Source organism: Typopeltis vanoorti, chromosome 23 (assembly GCF_054136105.1).
Source record: "Typopeltis vanoorti isolate ZY-2024b chromosome 23, IOZ_Tvanoo_1.0, whole genome shotgun sequence".
Taxonomy (NCBI): Eukaryota; Metazoa; Arthropoda; class Arachnida; order Uropygi; family Thelyphonidae; genus Typopeltis; species Typopeltis vanoorti.
In genome coordinates, this window is record NC_143571.1 from 55489406 (window position 1) to 55504394 (window position 14989).

Consider the following 14989-nt stretch of genomic DNA (forward strand, 5'->3'; position numbering starts at 1 on the left):
AACTCCTTAGGATTCTTTTTGGCTTCATTAGCTAACTGCTGTTCATAACTCTCTTTAGCTACCCTCACCAACCAAGTCACCCTCCTTGCCTGGTCTTTGTAGACCTCATGGAATTGTTATTTCTACTTCGCTTATGTTGTCCCACAATGCGCTCTTTCTCTGTATCGCATGCTTTATCTCTTTATTCATCCATCTCACACCTACTTTATTTAATCTTCTCACCCTTGGAATATATTTAGACATTGCATCTACTAGATAGTTTTTGAAAATCCCCCCAAGCTGCATTGATCTCGTTTCCAGCTAACTCCTCATTCCATTTTACACCCACAAGCTGTCTCCTGAGCTCTTCATAATCAACCTCCCTGTAGTTCCACACACCCTTTTCTCACAGAGGTCCTCACACTGCTGGCAACTACCCAGGTAATCACCTCATAGTCACTCTCACCAATTCGTGGATGATTTGGCACCTCATTTATAATTACATCCTCTGATGAGATGACCAAATCCAAGACCCTCAATCCTCGCGTGCCCTGTGTTACATACTGTCTGAAATAGTTATCCCTCAAAAACTCAAGAAACTCATTTTCTTTACTTCCAGTTGCTATCTCATCATTCCAGTCTATATTGCCACAATTAAAATCACCCATAATGATCAACCTTTTCTTATTTGCTTGGCTAATTTGATTATATATTTCATTATCACCACCACCCACATTTACTGGTCTATGATAACATACAGCCAAATATTTGATTCCATTCACCTCTATCTCACACCATACTGCCTCAAAACCACTGGCACTATTTTCCTCTTGCATATATACTTTGTATGAACATAACTTTTTCTCTATCATCAATAGCACCCTCCTTCCCTTTTTACCCTTTCTATCCTCACAAAACTCATCATACCCTTCCATCTGTATTCCTGTCAGGATCTTGTCCTCTGCCAACCATGTCTCACTTATTCCGATCTTTGGGTGAACAGACGCAATTAATGCAACCATTTCATCTGCCGTGTTTCTTATACTTCTGGCATTTGTATACAAACACAACAGCTCATTTCTGGATCTACAGATAGTTCCACTGATACCACCCACTCGATGTGATCTGTCAATTCTCGACTGGGGCCATTTCCTTTTCTGCTTATTCATTTTAAAACCCTTCTCAATTCCATCTGTTTCCTCTTGATCCCAGGTCATCCCATTTCTTTCTACACATGCTCTCACCTCCTCTCGTAGCATCCACCTTTCTCATGCTGTGTACCCCTGTCCAACCTGAACCACCCCGTTTTCCTGTTTCTCTTGCACACCCATTCTCATATTTTCTATACTCATACCATTCACTTACTCATTCATAACCACCTCTTCAATCTCTCCTAACGTACTCTACTGCTCTTCCACATCATTTCCCGCTTGATCTGATTTATTCTCTCTCACTCTACTCACTTTTCCACCTTCCAGCAGCAGTCTCTCCAAGCGACTCTCGCCATAACCACTCAAATGCAGCCCATCGCTCCCATACAGCTCACTTAATCCCTTAAACTCATTCCACACATTAACAAACCGCACTCCTGTCTCCTCACACATTTCAGCCAGCATATCATTCATAATCCTTGCTCTCCGCCTCATCTCACCACCACAGTCATACCTAGGCAACACGCTGACCACCCTTCCTGTCATATTATTCTCTTTTATCCTTGTAAGCAGCCTCCTGATATCCATTCTGACGCTCTCTTTGTCCTCTTTCAAATCATTCGTACTGATTAAAACCATTAACTCCTTTGTTCGCTCCCTCCTCATATCCAATGTCTCAATCACTCTACTCATTTTACCACCTGGAAAACATACCTAATGCATCTTATCATCCAGCACACCTTTAATAATGGAGTCGCCATACAATGCCACTCGCTCATCTTTCGTTAACTCTTTCTTGCCATCATGATTTGTTTAATATTTTTTACCCGAACTTTCTTAATTTAATTCCGCATACATTTCATCTCTTTCGTCATCCAATCCAATTCAACTCTCGAATCTCGCGTCACTTTCTCTCTATCATTCAATCTTCCTAATTTTCTAACTCTCGACTCCCTCTTCTCACTTTCACTCTCATTCATCCTTCTGTGCTTCCGTACTTTCGGACCAACATGCATCCAGCTCTCGCTATCATTCATTCTTTCGATTTTTTCCACTTTCGATACCTTCATCATGCCGTTTCCAGTTTCATTTGTTCTCTCAATTTCGTTTCCTTCCGCCACTCTAGCCTCAATTTCGTCCTTTTTAACATCCGGTATGGATTTTATATTATTCGTTTTCTTTTTTACTGATTTTTTAAAATTCTTTCGCCTCTCTTTCACACTATCCTTCTCTTTCGAAAGTGCACTCATTTTCCCCGCGACAAACTCGTTACTAACACTTTCTTTCATGAATTACATATTTGCATTCATCAATTCCTCGTTCAGGTCGCACTTCGCACACACCCTTCCATCTTCCCTAAACATCCACAAATCATTTATGCAATCGAAAGAATACATATAGCACACCTCACACTTAACGAAGCGACTGGTCTAAATTAAAATCATGGAATGACAAAGCCGCCGCCATGTTTTCTGCCGGTACTGCTCTAAGGTCTAATGATAACGAATTCGTAATTATTTCTGTAATTATGCTATAAAACTCTATAGTACAACAATCACACCAAAAACCACAATAATACACCAAAATACACCATCAAATCAAAGAAAACAGTCAACAAATCAATAAAAATCACAGATCTTTCAGGATCGTTATAACAGCACGTTATTTCACCAGATAGCCTCGAACTTTCGAGTTCCTGTTGATGTCCGGAACTCTGCATTTAACGTGTTTGCCGACGAATAGCGATTTTGACATATCGTCCTTCGTAGCACCCTACAGTCACGTTCGGTGAGTGTGGTGAGTAGTCCACTGTGGGTACCACTTTGCAGTTTACTCCGCGCTCTTCCATGTCGGTATAGTACTACTGATTGTTGACCTTAGTTAGTCCAATTTTTCAACAATTTGCCGAACACATAGGCCTGCAACATGGCATTCTATCATCACGCTTCTTTCCCATCAGATCACTTCTCACAGCCATTTCACCCGGACACAATTGCAATAACTTGGGAGCATCATATTCCTCCAATTTATTTTGGCTACAAAGTCGTAACGCAATACATGGCACGAAGCACCTTTCCTATTATTGTTCCTGTTTTCTTCTCAAGCAGTATGTGCGTTTGGCTGTTGTTTAGTAGTTATTATTATTATTATTACGCGACACGTCCAGGGAGTCGAAAGACTCATCGTTGATCAGTTAATTTTCAGTGTTGAGATTAAATGTTTCTTAACATATAACTTCTTCTTCTTCTTCTACAGCTTCTCCCACTTAAGTGGGGTCACTGTTTGTTATGAGTCTCCTCCACCCCTTCCTGTCTTGGGCTGTCACCACATCCAAGTTCTTCATCTTCAAGTCCTCTTCTACCAGCTCCCTCCATCTCTTCTTTGGCCGCCCACGCTTCCGCCTTCCTTGCACATCCATCTGTATGACCCTTCTTCCCACATATTCGTCCTCCCTCCTCATCACATGACCAAACCACCTCAACCTTTCCTCCTGTATTTTCGCTCCTAAGTTCGTAACTTTCACTGTTCCCCTGACATAGTCATTTCACAGATGATCCTTTCTGGTCACACCGCACATCCATCTAAGCATTCTCATCTCTGCTACTTCCATCCTGCTGATGTTATTTTCCCTAAGTGCCACAGTTTCTATAGCATGTCATAGCTGGCCTCACTACTGTCCTATAAATTTTGCCTTTCAGATTGATCGGCACCCTCTTATCGCATAACACTCCAGCCATCTCCCTCCAGTTCCTCCAACCCGCTTGTATCCTGCATCCCACTTCCTTCTCTGCTCCTCCATCTTCTTCCACTGTTGAACCTAAGTATCTAAAGTCTCTCACTTTCCTGATGACATTTCCTTCCAGCTCCAGATCTGTTTCCTGGCCACCGCTCACTGCGCAACACATATACTCTGTCTTACTTCTGCTCAGTCTCATACCTCTCTCTTCCAGTACTTTTCTCCATCTTTCCAGTTTAGTTTCCGCTTCTTCTCTTGAATCTACACACAGCAAGATGTCATCTGCATACAACATTGTCCAAGGTACATCTTCTCTCACCTCCTCTGTTACCACCTCCATCACAATATTAAACAGAAACGGACTTAATGCTGACCCTTGATGCAAGCCAACTGTTACTTGAAAACTTTCTGTCTGTCCCAAACAAGTCCGAACACTTGTCTTCACATTTCTGTACATTTCCCGCACCAACCTGACATTTCTCCGGCACCTTCTTCTCCCTCAGACACCTCCAGACTTCTTGCCTTGGCATTTCTCCAGATCAATAAATACTAGATGTAGCTCCCTTTGTTTCTCTCGATATTTTTCCATCATCTATCGTAACCCAAAGATAGCATCTGTTGTTGATCTACCAGGCATGAAGCCAAATTGTTCCTTTATTCCTCTATAATTTTTACAGTCTTGTGCATCCCCTTTACCCTTGTAGGTGGGAACAAGAGTACTCTCCCTCCATTCCTCGGGTATATTTTCCTTTTGGCAAACTTTCATGAACAGGTCCCACAGCAGGTCAATTCCCTCTTCCCCCAGTGCCTTCCATGCCTCCACTGGAATTCTGTCGGGGCCCACCGCTTTTCCATTCCTCATCCTCTTCATGGCCTCCGTCACTTCCATTCTACTGATGTTCTGAACCATCCCCTCAGAAGGCTGCCCATCTCCTCTGTGAGTCCTTGCATTTTCCTCATTCAAAAGTCCCTCAAAGTATATTTTCCATCTGTTTCTATTGTCCACATCCCTCCATAATACTCTTCCTTCAGCATCTTTGATCTGCCTCACATGTAAGATGTCTTAGCTGCTTTATTTCTACATTTCGCTAGTTGGTAAATTTTTCTCTGTCCTTCCTTTGTTTCTAATTGATCATACAGATCTTGATATGCCATGGCCTTCGCCTGTGCCACAACTCTCTTGGCTTCTTGCTTTCTCTCTTTGTACACCTCTCTGTCCTCTTCCACTCTTGACTCATCCCACTTCAGCTTTGCCTTCCTCTTAGCTGTCACTGCCACTTGTACATCATTATTCCACCACCAACCCTCCTTCTGCTCTCTAATCTTTCCAGATGTCTCACCAAGCATCTCGATTGCACAGCTCAGGATTACTTTTGAATTGTGTTTCCACCAATCTTGTACACTTTCCAGTCCATCCGAAATCCTCTCTAACACTCTCTCCCTAAAACGATTCCTCACACTCTCCTCTTTTAAGCGAAACCACTTAATTGTCTTCATCCCATGGCAACCAGAAGTTCTTATCTTCGATCTTATTTTAAAGTCTGCGCACAGCAGTCGATGTTGTTGTGCTATTTGATCTGTTGGAATTACTTTACAATTTGTTACAACCTTCAGATGTTTTCTTCTAGTCAAAATGTAGTCAATTTGTGAGCTGTTGTTACCACTTCTAAATGTTATCAAATGTTCTTCCCTCTTGAAGAAAAACGAGTTCACAATTGCCAGATCAAAAGCTACTGCAAAGTCCACAACCCTCTCTCCTTCCTGGTTCATCATTCCCACTCCGTGGCCACCATGCACCCTTTCACAGTCTCTATTCTGTCTTCCTATGTGCCCGTTCAAGTCTCCTCCGACAATCACCATCTCATTTTCTTCCAATTCCCTCATTTCTTCATCTAACACGTTCCAGAACTCATCTTTTACCTCTGCTGTACAACCAATTTGCGGGGCATATACACATAATACGACCACCTGCTCTTCTCCAAGACCCAATTTCATTCGCATGATCCTGTCGTTCCTTCTGTCCACGTCAGTACTTCACCCTTCATTCTGCTACACACCACAATTCCTACACCATTTCTTCCCTCGTCATTCGCTCCAGAGTAGAACAATTTATATCCATCTCCCAGTTCCTTTGCCTTTTCACCTTTCCACCTTGTCTCCTGCACACATAAAATGTCCAACTTCCTCTTCCTCATCATGTCTGCCACCTCTGTTCCCCTTCCAGTCATGCTTCCAACATTCAGTGTTCATACTCGCAACATCCTCTCCACCTGCTGGGCTCGCTTCTTTAACCGCACCCGCCTTTGATGCGGTAGCCCTCGTCCACTTCTCACAGCTGTAGGGCGATGTGGCTGCGCGTCGCTTAAGGGGTACGCCCTAGCCCTTATATCATTTTCTCTTCGACTCATAATCATAGTTTGAGTTGGCACTGAAGTTTTCCAACCGGATGCCCTTCCTGACATCAACCCTCGCATTTATCCGGGCTTGGGACCGGCACCTATTGAGGCTAGCTTGCCTCCTTCGGTGGCTGCATAAGACGAAATGACTTAGCAAGATAGGAAAGACTCACCCCTAGCCCTCGAATACTCTAATAGCATCAGGGGGAAGGAGCAAGGAGAGGAGAAAGAAGCAAGGAAGAAGAGGAGGGACCAGTCTACAGAATAATATAACAGATATATATTACATGAAGTAAGGCATGGCCCAGCATCAGGTACCTCGGGTTTGCCATCAGGTACCTCGGGTTTGCCAAACCCAGTACGGGATTTCCATGCCCGTACGTGGCAAACCACGTACGGGCATGGCAATCCCTTGAGGAATTTCTTAACATATAACAGTTTTAATAAAATCAACAATATTACCCATCATTATGTTTAAAAGGAGGGCCATAATTTCAAAATGACTTTACCCGTGGGTTATGTATGACGAGTGGTGTGGAAATTGTGGACGTGTGGAGTGAGTTCGATGGGCGAAAGGATCTGTATAAGATGGATGGCTTGCATTTGAATGGATACGGTGTAAGGAGACTTGAAAAAGTGTTGCTGAATGTACTGGATGTGCAAAATCAGGGAAACTAGATTTATTAAGGGGAGGGGGGGTAGATATACAGTCCTTAGGGAGGCAGTTGAATGTATCAATGAGTATAATATGAATACGAATAAGGACAAGAAATCAGAATGGGATAGTTAATATAAGTCATCAAGGTAGGGTTGGGGCTAATGAGGGTCTTAAATTCATGTACACTAATGCCAGGAGTATTAAGAACAAGAAGGAAGAGTTTTTGGCCATGGTTGGCACTTCCAGACCACAGGTTATTGGCATTAGTGAATCATGGCTCACTGTAGATGGTATAGCTAGTGGGATTGAATGTGATGGATATAGTGTGTTCAGGAATGACAGAGAGAATAAAATGGGAGAGGAGTATTGTTGATGATAGCTGATGAGCTGCAGCTATGGAGAATAGAAGTTGAATTGCAGGATAGAGAAAAGAGCACATTTGAGGCCATTTGGTGTGAGATTGTGGATAGCAGAACAAAACATACAATTGGGTGCTGCTATAGACCAAGTGATGGTAAAGATAGGGGTGACAGTATGCACAAGAAAATAGAAGAAATGAGTGGCAGGAGGGTAATTATTATGGGAGATTTCAACTATGGTCGCATTGACTGGAGTGAGGAGGGACACACGGGAGTAAGGAATTGGATTTTACGCAGTTATTAAGGGATAACTATCTGCGACAGCATGTAATGAAAAATACTAGGGGTCAGAGAGTGATTGACCTAGTAATTACATCTGAGGATTTGGCTGTAACAAATATGACCACATTGCCACCAATTGGTGAGAGTGATCATAGGGTATTGACTTGGGAGGCGGCTAATGGTGTGGAATTTACAATTAAGACAGGATACATGTGGAATTATCGGTCTGGAAAGTATGATAAGCTTAGGAGTTTGATTGGTTCACTGCCATGGCATGTACAACTGCAAGGACTAGAAGTTGATAGTGCATGGGAGGTAGTTAAGAAGTGTTTGCATGAAGCAATGGCTGACTGTATACCTAGAGTCCGAATAATAAATCAAGTAGGGGTTAAATGGATGAATAACACCATTAAGCTTGAGTTGCAAAAAAAGAAACAACTATGGAAGGAATTTAAGGAGAAGGGTGACCGGCAGGCACATGAACGGTATAAAGCGCAGGCCAGAAGGGTGACGAGTGTGGTAAGAAAAGCAAAATAGGATTACGAAAGAACATTGGCCATGCAGGCTAAAGAGAATCCTAAACAGTTTTTTAGATATGTAGCAAGTAAAAGGAAAAATGTAGATGGCAGAATGATTTTAAAGAATGCCGATGGTAGGGAGGTAACTGAATCAGTTGATATAGTTGAGTTACTGAGTGAGCACTTTGCAAGAATATATCATCCAGGTGGTGACATTGTAGAAACGAATGAACCAGTAGATTATATGGGAATTGTGGTGAATGAAGTGGAGGTGAGTAGTCTATTGCATAACCTCAATGTCAATACATCTGTGGGATTGGATGGTATACCAGCTCGTGTCGTACGAGAAGCAGCTAAACAATTGTCAGTACCCTTGACCATTTTGTTTAATTTGAGTCTAGGGTCTGGGTTAGTCCCGAGGTGGTGGAAAGAGGGGGAAATAGTTCCACTGCATAAAGGTGGTTCCAAGACTGCTGTTGTAAATTACCGACCGATTAGCATATCAGGAATCATTGTCAAGGTCTTAGAGAAATTAGTCAAGGAAAGAATACAGAATTGGATAGATGAAAATGGGATATTGTATGGGGGACAACATGGTTTTGTGAAGGGTAGATCATGCCTTAGTAACTTGCTCACGTTTTATAACACAGTGACGGCTGAACTGGATAAGGGTAATGGGTTTTCAGTGATTCTACTGGACCTTGCCAAGGCCTTTGACAGGATACCACATGGAACCCTAATCAGTAAACTGGAGCAGATCGGGATGGATATAGGGTTAGTGAGATGGATAGGAGGGTGGTTGATGGAGAGATACCAGAGAGTGGTTTATTCAGTAGTGGAGTCTAAAAGACGGCTTGTAACTAGTGGTGTGCCACAGGACTCTGTTCTTGGATCACTGCTTTTCAATTTGTTCATCAATGATATAAGTAAGGATCTGAGAGGAAGTGTTCACTTGTTTGCTGATGATGATGCAAAGTTGGGTAGCGCAATTGTGAGTACATGGGATGTCAAAATTTTACAGGATGATTTGGATAGTTTGGAGGACTGGGCTAGGTAAAATGGATGTCAATTTAATGTGGCAAAATGTAAGGTTATGAACTTTGGGGTGAAAAGAATAGCAGCAGTATATCACATTGGTGGAACCGTACTCCAGGAAATTGATGAGGCCAGGGATTTGGGAGTGTTGGTGGATAGGGAATTGAAGTTTAGGGGGCACATTGCAAAAAGTGGCTAAATCAGTTCATCGAATCACTTGGCTTCTGAAAAATACTTTAACATGCAGAGACAAACAAGTTGTTGTTCCTCTGTATCGAGCCTTGATAAGACCCCATCTGGACTACTGTGCCCAGTTATGGGCACCAGGGTTTCTTCGTGATGGGGAGGAAGTGGAGAGGATCCAGAGACGAGTGACCAAGATGATAGAAGGTCTGTGGAATGAACCTTGTGAGAATAGTTTGAAGATTTGTGGGTTGCAGAGATTGGACGATAGGCGAAGGAGGGGTGATACGATTGAAACATTCAAATTACTGAAGGGTTTCTACAAGATTGATCCAGAAGATATTTTTGAAAATATGACTGGTGGTGGGAGGACTAGGGGCCATGGAAGCTGGGCAAGAGCGTGGTTGACAAGGGTGTTGGAGCTAGGTTTTTTATTTGGAGAGTGGTGAATGGGTGGAATAAGCTTCCAGAGTCTGTTGTGGGTGCTAAGACCGTGAATGAGTTCAAGGCAAGGTATGATAGATACTGTGTGAATGTCGAATAGTTGTTCTTGAAATGATGTTAAGGCCTCGCTCGATGAGTGTGTCAACTCCTTGGAGTTGCCCGGAATAATAATAATAATAATGATAAATAATTAATCAAATTTTGTTACCCATGGTGATGTAAGTCCAATGACTTACGAAACTTGTTTAGTTGCATTGGTCGTTTTATTTTATCAAGAAACTCAACATATTTTTAAAAAAAAGAAATAAGAAATAAGTGGTCTTGGACCGAAAATTTACTGAAAAATCGTATTTAAGTTACTTTTAGGTGTTATCTGATTTTTTTTTTTTATATACACTACCTAGTTATGGCGTAAACTTGCTTACAGAATAGGTAGAAGGTAGCAGGGTTTTTTCTCCCGGAAACTCGGGTTTTTCATCCCGCATACATACAAATCATCCCTTCAGAACACACGCAATTTACAGACAAAAATTACTAGTTGTGGTGGTGTTGGAGGTGGGCGGTAGATGGCGTTGATTCGTAGTAGAGGTAAGGTGTAGAGACAGTTGAAGATGTCCTCCCGCGATGAGTCTTCGGACTCCTTGGAGGTATCAGGAATAATAATAATAATAATAATAATAATAATAATAATAATAAATATTTCTATACTTTTCAATATTTATAGTTCGCAGCCAGTTAGCTTTTTCTCCAAATATCACATATCAAAGTTTTGTCTTTCTGCGATTTTAACAAGAATTGCAGAACATACTAAAAATATTATGATACACTACTATATTTGCAGATGGCGCGGAAGACAATCATGATTTTGTTTTCAAAATGTGGTAAGCGTGTTAGTGAGTGATTATGGTGGTGGTATCCGTAATTTTGTTTAAAGTAGGTAATGCAATAAGAATTAGTTTTATTTTTTTAATGTGACTGTCTAAAAGAAATATATGTATATAGAAATACATAAGCGACATAACTTTTCGTTGCAGTACTGAAATAGTTTATTTCCAATGGCAGAGGTTTGTTCGCGTAAAGAAAAACGTTTGCAGTCTAAGAAACGTAAGACACAAGCATTGTTGGACTTAATATATTCAAACGAAAAAGATAAGAATGAACGTTCATCTAAAAGAATTAAGTTAGAAAATAGCGTGTCTACTGAAGACGAAAGTAATTCGGCGGAAAATGGAGGAATTCCGGCAAGTGAAACCGAATCCATTCAACTTTTTCAAGAAGCGAATACGGATAAGTCATTAGCCACTATGAAAGCTGAAATACGAGAAAGGAAAAAAAAGTTTCTGAAACCTGTATTTTATTTATGTCCTGATGGTTTGGACTGCCAACTTATAAAGAACTTATCTGATGAATCGCCTGATGATTTCATTAGACCATCAAAAGCGATCTTTGCTCAAGATCTTCAACAGCTAGTTTTAGCGTCTACTGTGGGAAGACCATACTTTGCGCGATGGTGTAGAGTGCTTCGACAGTATAAGATAAGTCATGTTTTACTTGTACAAATTGACGGCTTTTCATCAGATTTTTTTGTTAATCATACTGCAAACTTCCCGAACATAATGAATATATTTACAGAAATTGTTGAACTTTTTCCCTCATGCCAGTATGATCTCAAATTACCAGTGGAGTTAACTTATATTCCACTTGGTTTAAATGCTGTAGAGAAACTTATCAAAGCCCATGGCAGTATTGAAGAAGCAGTGAGTAGTGGTAATGCATATAAAGCTCTGGGCGCAATGTTTCCATTGAGACCTAATTTGAGTATTCCTACTAAGAATACATCTCAGACAGAAGATGTAAATGATTGTTTCTCAAGAGTTCAACTTCTGTTGAGTCCAGTACAGATGATTATGGAAACCTATCCACTTCCTGCAGATATTTATCCAGGAGGAAAGTGTGAAGGATACACTTTGACAAAGGATGCTTATTTGGAAGTAAAAGCAGATTCACCATTATTTGCACTAGATTGTGAAATGTGCCTTACTGCTAATAACAAGCATGAATTGACCAGGTTATCAATTATAGATGAGGCATACTCAGTAATTTTTGATACCTTAGTTAAGCCAAAAGCTAAAATAGTGAATTATTTAACAAAATATAGTGGTATTACCAAAGAAATGCTTGACCCTGTAACTACTACATTAGAAGATGTACAAAAACAAATTAAGGATATTTTACCACTAGATGCAATTTTATGTGGACAGTCCTTAAATTGTGATCTACATGCACTGCAGTTAATTCATCCATATATCATAGACACCAGTGTTATTTATAATATCACTGGTTGTAGGACAAAAAAAACAGCTTTGAAGATTCTTAGTCATACATTTTTAGGAGAAGATATTCAGTCAAGTGAAGAAGGACACAATTCCATTGAAGATTGTATAGCAGCATTGAAATTAGTGAAATTGAAACTGAAGAATGGCCCAGAGTTTGGTGATGTAATTTTAGGTGGCACAGTTCCTCTTCCTGAGGAAACAGAAAATGGGTTTAAAAGTCTAAGCGTAACTAAAAAATATGGAAATTTGTACAGTAGTATTTTTCGAAAGTTTAATGAAAGTTCTAAAACTGTATGCCTCATTGGAAATGAGACAGTATTAAGTGAGTATCCACAGGAAGCCTTGATCAAAGAAGTGGTAAAAATTACAACACCAGATAGGAAAAAAACAGTTAAAAGAACTGTACAAGAAGCAATTAATTATCATATAACTTTCAGTCATATACAATTTCCTGCTGTATCTGCACATAGTGAAAGAACTGTAAAAAAGCTAGACAAATCAATTTTTAAAATGTATGAAGCATGTGCGCCTTATGCAATGTTTATTGTTGTATTTAGTGGACTACTGACAGAAAATGAAACAGGTGCACCCCATAATGGTTTGTGTATGGTAAAAATTAAAGGAACATAAAACATGTTTTATATGGAAAGATTAAATTATTTCATTTTTACATAAAACTTAAAGGTGTCCAAGTTGTGTAATATTGATGGTGAACTTTAAATTTACTTGATTTATACACATGATAAAATTTGTTAGATTATATAATTGCAAAGATTTTACAAACTCTACAATTTTGTTTATTTATTTGTGTATATTTTTAATGATTGTCTATGTACAAAAGTTTGATAACCTGTAAAATATTATCACCATGAATATATCAAGTTTTAAATGATCTGAGAACGTTGCTTTGGAGGCCAGACATGATCGTGTTACTTTGGGCCTAAAATAACAAGGTTCTCGTGTTAACACACTAAGGATAAAAATTAACTCTTTTATGGTAATTTGACACCTGGGAAGTTGTTCAACTTATAGTACGATAATATCTTGGATGCGATGAAAAAAAAACATTGGTTGTAGATCTGCAGACTGCGTTTTCCAAGAAGTTCTTGTGAAAGGAGGCTCTTCCAAAAGACAGAAGTTTAACTGTGAAGAGTTGCGATTAGCTGTTCCTTTCTTTCAGTGAAATATCCAGAAGAGACTGAGGAAAATGTAATGCAAAAATTTAATGTCTGTTACACAGACATTAAATTTTGGAGTAAATTGATAATAGACAAGTAATTGCTCTTTTGCTGAGTCAAGGTGTTTTAGTTTCTTAGAACCATTCTAAATATGTGAGCATTATTAGATGGATAGGTTTGTGCTTTATATAGTGTTGTTCAGAGGGTAATGTTCAGAAAGTGATATCTTCTTTGATGCTGAGGAGACAATATTTGTGAATATGTCTGTGCCAAGAAAGACTGGAGGTTAGTTATCTCAGGAGGAGAAATCTTATCTCGTCCAGATATCTGGGTACTGTCAGAAGGAAGCCTGGAAGAAAAATTCTTTTCTACATGAAATAGTTTTCGCTAGCATTGAAGTTCAGAAGGTTATCAAAACCATTGAGGCATCAGAATTTAGGGTTATAGCAGGCAGTAGATAATATTATTGTATTCTAGAAGTTTTGTTGACTTACATGATACAAAGATTCTCAACCAAGAAAAAAAGAGCAGGATATACTGATTAGCACAACTATGGATTGGATTTGCAACTCATCAGATAAAATTGTGGATATATAGAAAGAAGGGTGTGTGAAAGAGATGACTTGTACATATTGCAAGGTTTGAGGTTTTCCTCATCTATCTACGATCACATTCAATGTATGATCAGTGGTAAAGCTGGCAATCCAGTTTCTACCTTATTTCTCAGAAGAAAGATTCCTCTTCACTTCTCTTTGCTTGATAATATCCAAATCTCCAAACATGATATTTCATATTTGGAGAAAATATTTTATCCTTCGTAGGAATGAAAAAGATATGGGTTAATTTTCAAGCTTCAGGATAAATTGCAATGGAACAGGAAAATATAAATGTGACACAACAAATCAGCTCTGGAGCACAAACCTTCAAAATTACAAAGTTACAAAAAAAAAAAAAAAAAACATCAAGACAAGAGACATTTTCAGTGATGACACAAGCTGAAAACATGGATGTTTGTGAATATCTTTAAGGTGAATTTTATCACCTATAAAACCACCACTTTACTTATTTGGAGGCCTAAAGGAGCTTGAAAAGGTCCGTGTTCAGCTTCTAAATGTAATTTCTGGATTATATAAGCATTAGCTACTCACAATACTAATATATCATAGCATCTAGTATGTATCACAAAATAGTATATGGATTCTTTTTTTTTTTAGCATTAGGATTGCACAAGACTCATTTCTGTTGGGTGAACAATTAAAGAAAGTTGATGTGAATCTGGAATGGTAGGAACGTATTTACTGAGAGCATTAGTGCAACGGCTGGAGCAAAAGTAAAACAGGAAAAAACAAGCTTTTCATTTGGTTAATGATTCAGTAGAACTATCTGAATGCAAAAGAAATGGAAGCAGGTTTGGGTATAAACTATGTCTAATAATAGCTTTTGCAAATGATTAAATGAACTGTCACATAAACATGATACAGGTGTCCCTCATTTGTCCTTCCTTTTGTCAAAATTAGTTGTCAATTTATTAATATGCTTGCAGCTGTTTCGAGCTTTAGTATAGACAGAAATTAAAGATGGAAATTTTGATGAAATGGAAAGTAGTTGCAATACATTTTTGGTTTCTCTTGACTTGCCTTAGATAATCAAAAATTATGCGGACATGTTTCCATCAGAAAACTAGCCAATTTAATGAAGAAAATGATGTGTGAATATTATGAAGATATTGCTTT

At 39.4% G+C, this 14989-nt stretch overlaps 1 protein-coding gene across 1 annotated transcript; it reads left to right on the forward strand.

The window, feature by feature from the left end:
• Positions 1-10645: 10645 nt before the first annotated feature.
• Positions 10646-12719, forward strand: LOC150093867 (uncharacterized). The gene has a single exon (XM_090413009.1). It carries the CDS (start codon positions 10798-10800, stop codon positions 12706-12708), a length of 1911 nt encoding a protein of 636 aa, XP_090269135.1. The 5' UTR covers positions 10646-10797; the 3' UTR covers positions 12709-12719.
• The last annotated feature ends 2270 nt before the right edge of the window (positions 12720-14989 follow it).